Source organism: Diadema antillarum, unplaced genomic scaffold, assembly GCF_040938485.1.
Source record: "Diadema antillarum isolate AM-2024a unplaced genomic scaffold, OU_Dant_1.0 scf00000081, whole genome shotgun sequence".
NCBI classification, from domain to species: Eukaryota; Metazoa; Echinodermata; class Echinoidea; order Diadematoida; family Diadematidae; genus Diadema; species Diadema antillarum.
Genome location: NW_027270970.1, coordinates 362,888 through 378,416, shown reverse-complemented (window position 1 = coordinate 378,416; position 15,529 = coordinate 362,888). Strand labels below are relative to the sequence as shown.

Sequence of the window (15,529 nt, the reverse complement as noted above, 5' to 3'; positions counted from 1 at the left end):
AAATCCATTTAATGAAAAGCTCGCATTAGAAGATAAAGTATAAGGCAAAATAAAGAAATGGGAAAAGTTGACATATGAAACAAGTAAGCTTTCAACTCATTCTGAAATGACTCTGTTGATGATACATTTCTTATGTAAGGCTGCACCAAATCCATTTAATGAAAAGCTCGCATTAGAAGATAAAGTATAAAGGCAAAATAAAGAAATGGGAAAAGTTGACATATGAAACAAGTAAGCTTTCAACTCATTCTTAAATGACTCTGTTGATGATACATTTCTTATGTAAGGCTGCACCAAATCCATTCAATGAAAAGCTCGCATTAGAAGATAAAGTATAAAGGCAAAATAAAGAAATGGGAAAAGTTGACATATAAAACAAGTAAGCTTTCAACTCATTCTTAAATGACTCTGTTGATGATACATTTCTTATGTAAGGCTGCACCAAATCCATTCAATGAAAAGCTCGCATTAGAAGATAAAGTATAAAGGCAAAATAAAGAAATGGGAAAAGTTGACATTTGAAACAAGTAAGCTATCAACTCATTCTTAAATGACTCTGTTGATGATACATTTCTTATGTAAGGCTGCACCAAATCCATTTAATGAAAAGCTCGCATTAGAAGATAAAGTATAAAGGCAAGATAAAGAAATGGGAAAAGTTGACATATGAAACAAGTAAGCTTTCAACTCATTCTTAAATAACTCTGTTGATGATACATTTCTTATATAAGGCTGCACCAAATCCATTTCATGAAAAGCTCGCATTAGAAGAAAAGGTAAAAAGGCAAGATAAAGAAATGGGAAAAGTTGACATATGAAGCAAATAAGTTTTCAATTCAGTCTTAAATGACTCCAATGTAAGATTGCGCTAAATTCACTACAAATGAAAACCTCAAGGAGCGCTTGAAGATACATTTGTACAAGTATTGAGGTAAGATAAAGAAATGGGAAAAGTTTAAATATCATGACACAAGTAGGTTTTCAACTCATTCTTAAATGACTCCATTGATGACCATATTTCTTAAGCAAGGTTGCGTCGAAACCATTACAAATGAAATGATCAAGGCGCACTCGAAGATACAAGTATAAAGGTAAGATAGAGAATTGGGAAAAGTTCAAATATCAGGAAACAAGTAGATTTTCAACTCATTCTTAAATGACGCTGTTGATGACACATTTCTGTGTAAGATGGCAGTGAATTCCATACGACTCTAATCAAACAAAAGAATCAGTTTATTGATAGACTCTTTCCTGGGGCCCGTTTCATTAAACTTGTTATCAGTGACAGCTGCCACATTTCTGTGACAAATTTGCTCTCAGCCCATCAGAGGCAAGGATTCCAGTAGCTTGTCACAACTATAACAACATGTCACTGATGACAAGTTTTATGAAATGGGGCCCAGGTCTGCAATCACAATATTTTATCATAGTCATTGGTTTTGGAATTGGTAAAGATAAGATAAAGATGACTCTTGGTACTAGAACACCTTGAAATGTTGGTGTAACAACTTCACATATATCTGTACACTCAATTATGTCATTGTGCATTTCATTCAACATAATATAGAAATTCTGGCTATGAATGGTTACACTCATTTAAGTAGCAGCACTTTCCACTCCATCGCAGAGAATCAAACATTCCTTGGAATGGAGGCTATGAACTTGGGTCATCCTAGTCCAGGCACTAAATCTCTGACTTTCATTATTGAGCAGCTGCTTATTGTACTAAAAGGAGCAATTTCTCACATCATCTGTTGCAGCTTTCTTCGATGATAAGGCACCAGTGTGAACATACCTAATGTAAGATTCTAGAGTTAACTTCTGGGAACATGCCGCCACTAAAAAATTGATGCACAGCCCTCCACCGAAGAGACTGCAGAATTTTCTCAACCTGCTCTATAACAGATACTGATATCTTTGTAAGAGGAAGAAGGAGGTAGTGCTCAAATCGAATACTGCAAAGTCACTTCATCCACAATGACTTGAGGGAATGGCTCAGTCTTCACATCATTCCCTCTCATCACAACTCTTCTCACCTGGGCATCTACTGGGTCACATCTCAAACAGGCATCGATGGCCTCGGCCGTATGATGATGGACAATCCACCGACGGTAGTCCTGCACCTCTACAATGACATCAAAGGCTGGTACGCGGTTCCTACGGAGGATCACGCTGTCACTGACATCCCGCTGACCATTTTGGAGGGCCTGTTGTGCGACTGCCCTGCGTATGTGGCCATTGATGGGGTCCAGGTGGGAATTAGTGATGAAGTCACCGAGGGTTCTTCCGCGAGCTGAGGCCAGGAGCCGAATGCCCCTCTGACGAGCAGCCAGTGCTGCCATGGCATCAGCCCCGGTTTCAATCCTGTCGACGATTATCGTCGGTGTGCTGTGATTCCGCACCACCTCTTTGATGGCGGTTGGCTGAAGGTCGCGTCTTTGCAGCTGAATAAGACGACAAAAAGCATAACCGGATTGCAATCTTGAATTCACTCTGGTTGTTGGCAGTGATGTATCATCAGGCTATCGTATGACAATGTGGCAAATCATTTGCAATGCTGATTTATTGATGAGTGGACAGGACCTCTATCATTTCAAGTTCCACAAACTCAAAATTACTTAAATCTCCACCTCAACAGTGATGTTCTATACAGTGTCACAATTATCGTTGATTCTGCTGTAAAAAGGGCTGTACCAGGATGGTCCACAACAACATTGCGAACATGTCGATTGCATTGAGTTTTGATACTTGACATCATTTTTGTCGCCTCAAACTCATAAAATATATGTATGTCATCAGTCAATATTGATAACATAGACATGAAGTCTAATTAATGAAGATTGCCTTTAATGAGTTTGAGGTGACAAAAATGATGTCTAGTATCAAAACTCAATGCGATCAACATGTTCGCTTTGTGTTCGCTTTGTTGTGGTGCACAATCCTGGTACAGACTTGTCGGGTTTTACAGTGACTGGGGTGTGTATAGTTGTCATTCTGCATGATTTTCTATGAACCTTCGTTGAAGTCTTTCCACAGGTCTTTTCAGAACTTTGATCTTACTTGACTACTTGAATACATGTACTCCCACCAGAGTATGTATGCCCATAATTTTTATCATAGATATTACTCCAAAACACTGAATAATCAGTGCGTATGATGATACAGCAATTTGTCAATCAGTTACAAGAATACTAGAGTTTACTTATTTTATACTCATTACTTTCTAAGCTGTTACATTGACTCTAAATAAGAAGGAATAAAAAAGGATGCACCCACTGAAGAAAAAATTCATATTTCAATACCAAAATCCATTATAGGTAATTTGAATATACACATCAGTCAAATTCATGCACGTACAAAGTAAACATAAACAGTGCCCTAAAACATTTCACACAGCACCCACATGATGATATAAATTCATCATCGAATAAAGTTTTTATTTAAAGAAAAGATTTTATCTGAGCATGAATGAATATTTCAATCTATATAATAATGCAGATATATGGTTTATTTGTGTATCATTTCAGAAAGGTATCCCTTGTTAGGAAAGACTTCGAAAGAGCACAAAGAGTACATGGCTGGCTTGTAATTACTGTCCAGATAAAGTGCAACCATTGCAGAAAGCAATACCAACAAAATAAAAATCCTCCAACAAGGGTTAGTTTGGCATGTGACTGGCAGAACAGGAAACGGCTAAAATTTCTACGGCAAGTGCAGTCTACATTCTACCCCACATCATTTCAAACATCAGTTCATAGAGTTACTATCATCTTGGACAAAGCATATTATATCATGACAGGAACTGAATACCATACATTTGCAACAGAAAACTAAAACATCTAAGTTTGGCACCAAAATCTGGAAAATGTCTATCTATTTGATCTGTCCACAGCCTTGAGATGGCAAAACAACGTATGTTGGAAATTCATGAAAATCGACTTAATCACATATTTCAGCTTATTCTAGTATAATCTAACTCTTGACCAAATCTTGAAATCAGAACCCATTCCATTACTGAGATATGACGCTCCCTCCCAGCGGGAATTGTTCAAATTTTGTTAGCAAAACAATGTAAGCGGCGATACCCTTGCCCCTGCTCAACACACGTCGGGCATGGACTTGACAAAACAACGTGTCAGCATGTGATACGTTGTTTTGCCATCTACATGTTTACGCAGTAATAGGCTGCGCGCGCAGTTGCAGAAGTGTGTGCATATTGCCATTGTAATACATTATACGAGCACCAGTGATCAAGTCTTACGTTGTTTTGCCGTATCAATGGCAATAGTATGGTTATGTTGAGATGGCAAAGCAACGCATGTTTTGATTGAATGCAAAGTATTCTAAAAATAAAGGGTTTTAATGAAATCAATTTGCATGCACTGTATTACTGATACTGTTTGTCCTTCTAGGGTAAGGTATGAAGTGTTGACAGTTGAACGAAAATAGAAAGAGAGCAGTAGGTTTGCGAAACTTCAAGCTCGATTTACTGGAAACGAGGTATGGATGTAGATACATTGTTTTGCCATCTCAAGGCTGTACAATATAATGCATGAGTTTGGCAATCATACCTGCATCCGCCTTGCTCCTCCTATCGATGGATGAGAGATGTCATCATCACCACCAATCTGAAGGAAATACAAGCACAAACTTGCAAGAAGTGGAGGCATATGAGTTCAAGCATGTAGTGATTGTTTGCAGAAGTAAGAATTCATGCAGAACAGAGGCATATTTTGTTAGAAATCACAACATATTTATATCAAAACCTGCTTGTTTCTAGTACACATGTTGTTTCTAGCAAGAGTTTGAAAAATAACATACCTCATTGAGGGTATCAATGATCACGACACGTCTTCCAATCACGTCGTTCAGCACTCTGGCTGCTTCACGCAGCAGGGTGGTCTTGCCTGACCGTGGCTGACCAAGAAAGAGCACAGACTGACCGTCACGGATGAGGTCAAAGAGAGGAGTAATGCAGCCCAAGACAGCGTGCTGAAATTTGACTGTGATGCCGATGGGTTCTCTTTGCCGATTCACCAGGACCCTGAAAACAATGGAAGAAGAACGAAAATAGAAATTACATTCCTACACTGCAACTGATCGACAAATTGCCCTTCATCAAGATAAAGAAACACTAAATATTAAGTGTTTGAGTTGGAGCCATGATAAAAATCATGGGCATACACACTTGGGTGGGATTTGAACCCACAAGTTCCTGATTGATAGACAGGCGACATACCCACTAGACTTTGTAACCTTTCCCCGATTGCCAGAGATGGTTCTGATCCCTTATAGTAGTAGGTACTGCATATATTTTTCAAATGAATAAATTCTTGCATCAAGTTGTTTTTATTGCCACTAATCGACAATTCAGGCATAAAACTATTATCACTTAAGTGATATTTGTCAATCAGCTGTAAAAAAAAATGATGTACATAAAATGTTTTCCATAAGTAACACTGCTATAAGATTTGTGAACATTTTGGACTAAACAGTCTCCAAGCTAGCATGAACAAATTCTCAGAAATGTTCTCATTCAATTGCCTTCCTTTTTACATGACATACTGTATACGTCCAATATTTAGCGAGGTTTTTATTTTCGCAAGGTTTTTATTTTTGCGAATTTCACGAGTCAGGTGCTATTTGCGAAATTAAAGACACGCGAAAATAATGACTCTGACCCCAATATAAATGTGACGTACACGTATACATTTCTCTGTTCAGTGCAGTACTCCACAATCGCAAATTTAACCACTCACAAAATTGTCGGGAAGCCCTGATTCGCAAAAATTTAGACTCGCTAAATATATGGCGTATACAGCACAAGCCATTGAAACTGTAACACACTTAGTTTCTTTTAGTCATCTCACATAGAATTGATTTCATACCTTTAGTCACCTCACATAGAATTGATTTCACACCTTTAGTCACCTCAAATAGAATTAATATTACAATCTCTGTTAAATTCAAAGAGTACACCAACCCAACTCTGTGCAGGGTGCCAGTGATGGCTGCCCGATGGTCAGTGCTCACAGGGGAACAGTTCCCCTCCAGAAACTCCACCATGTCCTGCTTGGTCAGTACTCTGTCATGTAGAGTCTTCACTTTGAGCTGGTCTCGGTCCGTTGGTTGGTAATATCTGGCGATGTCAAATTAGATGATATTGTCTTTATTATGCTTTACTCGGGTCAGACCAGTGTACTGTAAAACATAATATATTCATGGCATGAAATTTTTGCGAATTACCACTGGTGTTCCGATGCATATAGTGTAGACAAAAACTTTCGCATACATTTTGATTTCGCGAATCTTAGCACTTGCGAAATTTTTAAAATTAAAATGCATGCGAACGTTCTTCGTTTTACAGTATCATTTCTAAAATGACGGTACACCACCTTGCGCTAGGTTTCCTCCCAACATCCATGATCACTTCAGTGAGTAAATTCAGCGAGAAGGAGTCATCTTCCTCAGCAAGTTGCTTCAGGGCATTCTTGGTGCGGCTGTCAAAGGATGCCAAGAACTGATCCGTGTCTTGCTGGTTCCACCTCTCAAACTCACCAGCTATCTCAACGCTGATCTGACAGGGATTAATCTGTCTCGTGGCTTGCTGCATGACAAAGCACAGAGTAGTTTTTGGTCCATGAATTACATGCTCATGATCAGCATGCCGACATATACTCTTGAGGAACACATGAAGCAGAATGCACTTCTCTTGCACTATGAGAGAAGTCTGGGGCATGATTTGTAGTTAAAGTTTGGGTGAGGGTATATGTACATCTACATCTGTATGATTTATTCTTCTAACTATCCATCTACTTAGGATCTAATATATACCTTTTCCTTCAATTGCTCATCTGGCAAATAATGTCATCAATTTCAAATTTTTACTTCCCTGAAAGAAAAAAAAAAGTATTTGCTGCAAAATGGTGTCAATGTAACAAACTTATTTTAGGAGCTTCTGATTTTCATATTAGAGTCAGAATGCTACTTTTCTGATAGTACAGATAACTTTTGGCATATAACTTCTGATAGTACAGGTAATTTTTTCATATTTTTATTTGCCCAACGTACAATTTTACTTGCCTCCGGCCTAGAGGGAAAGTGCTAATGTCAAGCCTATATGTATGCTTCACATTCACATAGACACACACTTGTACATTGCCATTAAAAATCTCTTGCAGCAGTTTTCAAAATTGTATGTCAAGCAAGAGAAAAAAACTAGGAAAATACCAGAAATGACCTGCCCAATCAAAAAAAGTAGCATTCTGACTCTAGTATGAAAATAAAAAGCTCCTCAAATAAGTTACATTGTACATTGACACCATTTTGTGACAAATCCGTCACTGACCAGGCACGCTAACCTGGAAACATTAATCTGCACATTACTTGAATATGAGACCATTCTGAAGCAAATAATTTTCACACAACAATAGATATATAATGTACTCTTAAATGAATCCCACAAGGATGGGAACAATCATCCTCCAGCATTCCCACTGATTCTCACTGATCAGTTACTAGCCATCCCCTATAAGTAGCGGAAAATCCACAAAAACTACTGTACTGCGAATGTTTCTGCATTTACAGTATCTGCCGTTTTCTCATGAACAAAAGAGAAGAGAGGTTTAGACTATTCATTACCTCGCTTGCACAATCAACGAAAGTTGGCGTTCCATCTTCCCCATAGTGTAGGACCTTGGACTGCATTGGGCCTGGCTGAGATGGTAAGTAGTCTTCAGGATGTCCACTTGACTCACATGAAGACGGCGTGGCTTGGTCTGGACGACAGCTTCCAGAAAGAGAGCCATCAACCTTTTGTGATGACCGTACACAGGACATGACAGGAGGCAGGTAAATATGGGTGAGAAATGATTTATGACACCTTGGTGAGGTTCTTGTGCAATCCTCCAAAAGAAGTTAACTCTATAAATATGGCATTCAAGGCTGGTATAACATTCAGATACAAAAATACAGGGAGATTCCGGAGAGCAGTCAGATAAAGGGAGCTGCTTGTGTGTTAAATCCTGAATCAGAGAGACATGATATAATAGCAATCTTTAGATCTGGGGCCTGTTTCACAAAGAGTTGTGATTGATCTTGCACTTGATTCATAGAGCATAACTCAGTGAATCAAGCTCAAGTCCAATATTGAGCGTAAGTCAGGTTTCATAAAGACACTTACGCTTGATTTAAAGAAAAACCACGCATAACTTTCGGTAGATTGAGCGTTACTTGCGACCAATAGCAAAGTTGTTTATGAAATGCAATTTGCGACTGATTGCAACTTACACTCAATCTTTATGAAACAGGCCATAGTGAAGCAAACGCTAAGACGACACAGCCTCCCAGGTTGGACAATGGAAACAACTGTCTTGTGCAGAACACCATTTTGGGCCAATGATTAGCATCGTGTTAGCGTTCGCGTCGCAGATCTATTCTCGCTATTCTCTTATCCAGACTCAAGGGATATTGAAAATGCTAGGCAGCCTCCTACAATATGAGGGAGGACTTGGCAGTTCTGGGCATGTCTCAGGAGCCCAGTGTGGAAACATAGTACAATGACATGAAAAATAGTGTTGGAGGTGCTTCAAAGATGTGAAAAGATCAACCAAAAAAAAGAGACCATGTCAATTTCTGCCTCACTGCCACATAGTTTGAGATAAATATTTAAAAACTGCTTTTTTAAAATAAAGTTTGTGGAAACTAAAAAAAAGTCTGGAAAGACAGACAGAGCTACCATGGTACTGTGAATGAAAGCATTACTGAAAATTTAGTTTTACTCAAACTTTGGTGTTAAATTTCTGTATATTTGGCATTTGACGTAAATTGCACATTGGGGCAAGGTTTCTATGAATTCAAAGAGAATGCTGCTACAGACCTCTTGACGTCGGTCACTAGAGGGCGCTGCTTCGTGGCTGGATGATGATATCTCTTCCACAGAGATTGGGGGTGCCTTCATGGATTTCTTTGCCTTCTTGGATTTCTTTGGCACCTTGGAGCACTTATGGTGAGAGGACACCACAGCCGCTATGTAGCCTACATTAATAGCATTGACCTCTCCCTTATGAAGTAATGTAGCCTCCTGGCTTTGTCTACAGGCCGGTGTTATCTGCTTCGATGTCATGGTGCTTCAAAAAGCAAATGATAGTATTGTTGTCATGGTTATTGTCATTTTAAAGTAAAATACACCATGGGGGGGGGGGCAGGGAGAGAGAAAAATATTCACTAATCATATCATTTAGAACAGGTTTTGGGAAGCTGTGAAAAAAACAGAACAACAGTAGAAACTAATCATCTACATTTCTGTGTAATTGATATATTCACCCACCAGTTATCCGACATTACTTGAATCTCATAGGATATCTTAAGAAGCATAGGTTGAAAATTACAAATTGTCAGTAGGTCCTACATTGCCTGCTTCAGAAATGGAATATGTGGAAACATTTGGTAGCATACAGTTGTCCTACCTCAGCATTTTTTCGTACAGATGTGGAACTATTTTCGAGCTCAATCTTGCCCAGTCCGTCAGTGCAGAAATTTGCCGCTCTGAGTAACCTAACTGAAGAAGCGGAGTTTGAAGGGTTGCCATGGAGACTAACTCATCTTGGGATGGTGATACACCATAGTCCTCCATGATGGCTGGCAACAAGCCTGAGCAGCAACTTTTCGTTCGTAAGAAGTTGTGTGTAATCTGTTTGGGACAGCACCGAGAAGAACAGCTAAAATAATCAGCCTTGAGATGGCAAAACAACGTATGTCAAAAATTCACGAAAACTGACTTAGTCACATATTTCAGCTTATTTTAGTATAATCTAACTCTTGACCTAATCTTGAAATCAGAACCCATTCCGTTACTGAGATATGACGCTCCATCCAAGTGGGAATTGTTCAAATTTTGTTGGCAGAACATAAGCGACGAAACGCTTGCCCCTGCTCATCACACGTCAGGCATGGAATAGGCAAAACAACGTATCTACATGCGTTACGTTGTTTTGCCACCTACATGTTTACTAAGTAATAGGCTGCGCGCCAAGTGCTGTTGCAGAAGCGCACGCATACTGACGTTGTAATACATTACACTTGTGCCAGTGATCGAGACTTACGTTGTTTTGCCGTATCAACGGCAATAGTGTGGTTATGTTGTGATGGCAAAACAATGTACATGTATGTTTTCATTAAATGCAAATTATTCTAAACATAAAGGGTTTAGTGAAATCAATTTGGATCCACTGTATCACTGATACTGTTAGTCTCTCTAGGGTAAGATATGAAGTGTTGAATGAAAACAGAAAGACAGCTGAAGGTTTGCAAAACTTCAAGCTCGATTTAATGGAAATGAGGTTGGATTTAGATACATTGTTTTGCCATCTTAAGGACGAAATGTCGAAGTTTCAGAAGCAATCATCACATTCAATTATTTCATTTCATTCATTTATTTTGGCAAAATACAAAACAATATACAACTTACAAGTCATTACAAAGAAACAAATACATGCCAAGACTACTAAGAAGTAATTGGATGTGCTTGTAGCTGGAGCCCTCAAACAAAAAGGTCACTCCAACTCCAAATAGGCCCTTGTAACTACAACTTCATCACATAAACAACAGCAAAGGTTTCACTTATATTAGACGAGAAAGAAGAAAATGACAAAATTTCAGAATGTAACACTCTTCACACACATACATCTAGTTCTGCATGTGTCTCAACTGACACAGTGGTAATTTGAAGATCATATAAAAATGTGAAATCTGCAGTCCGTGATGTGGCCGGCACTTACACTACAAAACATGGGACTGCCACCATCTCAAGTTTAATACATCTTCTTCTTCTTCTTCTTCCGATAAAGTGCTGCCCTCAAATGGTCGAGGATGAACGCACTGCGAGAACATGCGCATACGCCGCACCGAGGCAACAGAAATTTGAAATCAGGTGAAAAATATTTACAGGTGCGAGTAAAAATCTCTGGATGAAGAGTTACATCCTACAGAGTTCCCTCAGCGCAGTTTTGAAGGCGATGAGGGATGGGTATGTGGCAGGATCAACAGGCAGGCTGTTCAAGTCCCGGATGGTGCGTGGGAAGAATGAGTTGGCATACGCTGTAGTACTGGTGTGGGGGATAGTGAATCGGGAACAGTGTCCTCTGGTAGATGTTGAGAGCTGGGTCAGGTAAGTCTGCCAATGGATGTCAACCAAGTGATGTCTGATCTTATACATCATCAGCAGACGATTTTTGGAGCGACGTTCCTGCAGTGGAGGCCACTTGAGATGATCCAGCATGGCTGTGACGCTGCTAGATCTTTCGAAGTCGCCCGTGACAAATCGAGCTGCACTTCTCTGAACCTGCTCAAGCTTGTGTATGTTCCGTTGTGTGTGCGGATCCCATGAAGTCGCTGCGTATTCGACAGTTGGTCGGATGAATGTTGTGTAGACAGCTTCTTTGACTTTTTGGCTGCTATGACGTAGGTTGCGTGAGAAGAAGGCTCGAGTACCATTGGCTTTCTTGGTGACGGTATCCACATGATTGTTGAAATTCAATCTTGAATCGATATGGACACCCAGGTATTTGGTTGAGCGGACAACTTGTAGTACATGGTCATGAATGGTGTAGGAGGCAGGAACGGGATTCCTCTTGTTGGTGACCTGCAAGACCTGACGCTTGGTAGCATTAAATCGCATCAGCCATTTCGCTTCCCATTCTTGAACTGCATCTAAGTCCCTCTGCAAGCGGGTTGAGTTAGCAGGTGAAGAAATGTGCCTGTAAACCACGCTATCATCAGCGTATAGTCTGACAGATGAACTTGAGATGCAGTCCAGCAGGTCGTTGATGAAGATGAGGAAGAGCAGGGGGCCCAAGACACTTCCTTGTGGGACTCCCGATGTAACAGGGGATTCCCTGCTCTCCTGGCCATCAACAAGAACAGATTGTGTGCGTGAGTGGAGGAAATCAGATATCCAATCTGCTGTTTTACCACAGATTCCATAGTGCTGGACCTTCTCCATGAGATTTCGATGGGAGACTTTATCGAAAGCCTTCTCATAATCGAGAAGGACCACATCAATTTGTGACTTCATGTTTAAACCCTTGGCAAGGTCATCCAGCATGCAGATGAGTTGTGTTTCGCACGATCTCAGTTTGCGGAAACCATGCTGGGCATCCGAAATGATGTTGTTGTCAGTCAGGTGACGGATTACAGCACAGTGAATTATGTGTTCACACAGCTTACACAGTACGGATGTTAGAGAAATGGGTCTGTAGTTTGCAGCATCAGAGCGACTTCCTTTCTTGAACAATGGAACGATCTGAGCCTTCTTCCACTGTGAAGGCACTTTTCCTTGGCTGATAGAAGCTTGGAAAAGTAAAGTCACTGCTGGTGCAATCTCTACGGCTGCTTGTTTCAGAAGCATAGTTGGTATCCCATCAGGACCTGAGGCAGTGAAGGACTTGAGATTTTTCAAAAGCTTGATCACTCCGTTTTCACTGACTTGGATGTTATGCATAGTGGGGTACTCCTTGTCCTCAAGGTCTGGGAGAGGGGCTCCATCATCAATTGAAAAGACAGATGAGAATTGCCTGTTCAAGATGTTGGCTTTAGATCTTGGGTCCAAATGAAGGAAACCTCCATCTTTCAGTGGAGCAACACCTATGTGGTCGCAACGCTTAGCTGTCACTAAAGCACCCAACTTCTTGTTTCTGCAGCCAGCTGGTACACTGTGGATGATGTCGTGCACATAATTGTTGTAGGATTTACGGCACACTTTTTGGGCTTCCTTCTTGAGGAGCTTGAAGCGGTCCCAGTCCCTGGTCATATTCGTCTGGCGGGCCTTTTTGAAGGCACGACGTTTGCGTCTCAGGATGCGTTTGGTTTTGGAATTAAACCACGGTTGATTGACTCTAGCTGAGGTCATCTTGGAAGGAACACAGTCACTGATGATCAAATCAAGTTCCTGCTGCAGAGCGTCGGCAAGGTCATCGACTGATGTAGAAGTATTGAAACTGGAGGTATAGCTGGTTGACATCTGTTGTACCCTTGAGCGGATGACGTCAAAATCGGTCTTATTCCATAGAAGAATCTTGCGTCGAATGGGCTTTCTTCTACTGGCTTGTACATTAGCATCCATGAAGACAAGATCATGATCACTTAGAGCAGGAAGACCTGAACATCTATTTGTGAGGGAAGGCCTGTTTGTCAAGATGATGTCAAGTGTGTTATCCCCTCTGGTTGGAAAATCAACCATTTGCTCAAGACCTGCCGACTCCAGTAGATACAAGAAAGTCTCATTGATGGTACGCCGGTACTGATGCGAGATGATGCTGGAGGTTTCCCAGTTGATATCTGGCAGATTTATGTCTCCAGCAAACCAAACTGCGGCACCTGGATTGTCCTGGCAAAGCTGGCTGATGGTACTGCACAGATCTACCATGTAGTCAACATTATTGTTAGTTGGTCTGTAGAAAGAGGCAACAACGATAGACTGTTTGTTGTTGACAATCTTAGCAGCAACTAGCTCAGCTTCAGTCTTGATTGAGATCTGGTGGTTATTCAAGCTACTATGGACAGCAAGTAGCGCACCGCCGTAACCATCCTGGCGATCAATGCGATAAACATCAAATCCAGGAGGGAAGATTTCTCCATTTGAAATCCCTGGTTTAAGCCATGTTTCGCAACCAAACACAACATCAGGCTTGACTGCATCCAAGACACTCCAGAATTCTTCACGCTTCCCGAAAATGCTCTGGAAATTAACCTCGAGAAAGCGGAGGTTCTGAAAGGATTGATGAGATTTGGTCTTGGAGCTCGGTGATGATTTAGCGAGAGGGGAACCGAGTTGACTTGAACTTGTGGAGCTTGTTGAGGGGTGAGTGTGAGAAGTGTTAGAAGTGTCCACAGTGCTAGATCCATCAAGTTCTGTAGAGTTAAAGAGCCCTGAGGAAAAGTTAGGTAATCCACAGTGACAGCACTCCCATGGAAGATCACTTCTTCCGAGGTTGTCTAACGCAGAATCTGACAGGCCCACACACTCCGAGTGAAACCATGTGTTACACGACTCACACAGGATACTGGCTTTTGCACCTTTATAGTTGGTACAAGCTTTATTACACTCCACACAGGGGTACTTGGGCTTGCAAGGGCCAGGGTTGCATTCTATGTCACCAGAAAGCAAGAGATTACTCTGGGTGAAATAGTTCAAGGCAATCAGGAGGTATGCACTCTTGAGTATAGTCACTTGTGCGTGCATGTTCATAATGATGATAGAACGTCTAAGTCTATGAACATGTTGAACAGTTATGAACACGTCTAATCAATGCTGACACAGTCACTTGTGTATTGTAATCAAAAGAACAACATTAATATGTGCCAGGAGGATGTGCTATGGGTGAGAGTCATGCACATGCAAGAGCAGTAAACCTATTGAACTCCTGCACTGACAGTAGCAAAACTAACTAGAGCATTTGTGAAGCAGTCATAGTAGAACACAGTCACAGTGAAACTTCATGATGTACTATAGACAATGATGTACGTTGCAGATAGTGAAGCAATCATGCACATGCAAATTCGAGGCAAGCAACTGTAGTAAAAATCAGTGATAAGGTCACTCGTCACTCAGTTACTCATTGTCAGAATTGGCTATACATACAGTACGTTGACGCTGGTGAGAGCATGTAAGCATGCAGCATGGCTGTATAGGCCTAGTACATAGAGGTAGTACTAGTGTAGTACACGTGTAGTACAATACAGGACGGTATGTACTACAGCAAATGCCGTGGGGGAGACATCTTTAGATGTTACAAACACTCAGGCTGAATCCATGAGTTCATCATACATCATGATGTATATAGACAATGATGTAAGTTGCAGGTAATGAAGCAATCATGCACATGCAAATTCGAGGTAAGCAACTGTACTAAAAATCAGTGATAAGGTCACTCGTCATTCATCACTCAGTTACTCATTGACAGAATCGGCTATACATACAGAACGTGAAGCTGGTGACAGCATGCGAGCAAGCAGCATGGCTGCAGTAGTAGTGCACGCGTAGTACAATACAGGACGGTAGGTACAGTACTACAGCAAATGCCGTGGAGGAGACATCTATAGCTGTTAAAAACACTCAGTAGGGTGAAAAATAAGCTGCATCCATGAAGACATGAGTTCAGGAGACATCAAAACACCGGTATGTTGAAAATAATTAGCAAATGATCAGTAAAACCAGTGAAAAGAGTAATGTAAGAAAATAATCGGCTGCGGAGATATAGATGTTTAAAAGAGAGCATGTCGAGACGTCAGGAAAATCACTGTTTCGAGAAAAGCGCCCTAAAAGTCTTCCTTTCGACGCAATCGCGATCAAGGGACACGCAAGTCAGTTGTCACCTCTGGACAATAGAAGGTAAGCCCTAGCAACCCCCGAAGAGTTCATTCAAGCACATCAGCGTCGGCGGTCTCCTCACCAGCCAATCAGTGACCAGGATGTGAGAAGCGGCTGAGCATAGCGCACCCCGCCCGTACGCACCAGTCGACTGGGCAGTGT

At 41.0% G+C, this 15,529-nt stretch overlaps 1 protein-coding gene across 1 annotated transcript; it reads right to left on the bottom strand.

Moving 5' to 3' along the window:
- Positions 1-1,943: 1,943 nt before the first annotated feature.
- Positions 1,944-9,677, bottom strand: LOC139717716 (uncharacterized). The gene is made up of 8 exons (XM_071629216.1): positions 9,468-9,677; positions 8,879-9,128; positions 7,642-7,812; positions 6,396-6,607; positions 5,984-6,139; positions 4,822-5,044; positions 4,572-4,628; positions 1,944-2,444 (listed from the first exon to the last, which is right to left on the bottom strand). The coding sequence occupies exons 1-8, from the start codon at positions 9,632-9,634 to the stop codon at positions 1,944-1,946; spliced, it is 1,737 nt and encodes a 578-aa protein (XP_071485317.1). The 5' UTR covers positions 9,635-9,677.
- Between the last annotated feature and the right edge of the window lie 5,852 nt (positions 9,678-15,529).

Excerpts from the sequence above, each read along its gene's own strand:
- LOC139717716 (XM_071629216.1), bottom strand. The coding sequence starts at position 9,634 with ATGGAGGACTATGGTGTATCACCATCCCAAGATGAGTTAGTCTCCATG. Across the intron at positions 6,608-7,641 it reads TCGTTGATTGTGCAAGCGAG|CAAGCCACGAGACAGATTAA; the intron begins GTAATGAATAGT and ends TTTGTCATGCAG. Across the intron at positions 2,445-4,571 it reads GAGGAGCAAGGCGGATGCAG|CTGCAAAGACGCGACCTTCA; the intron begins GTATGATTGCCA and ends CGTCTTATTCAG.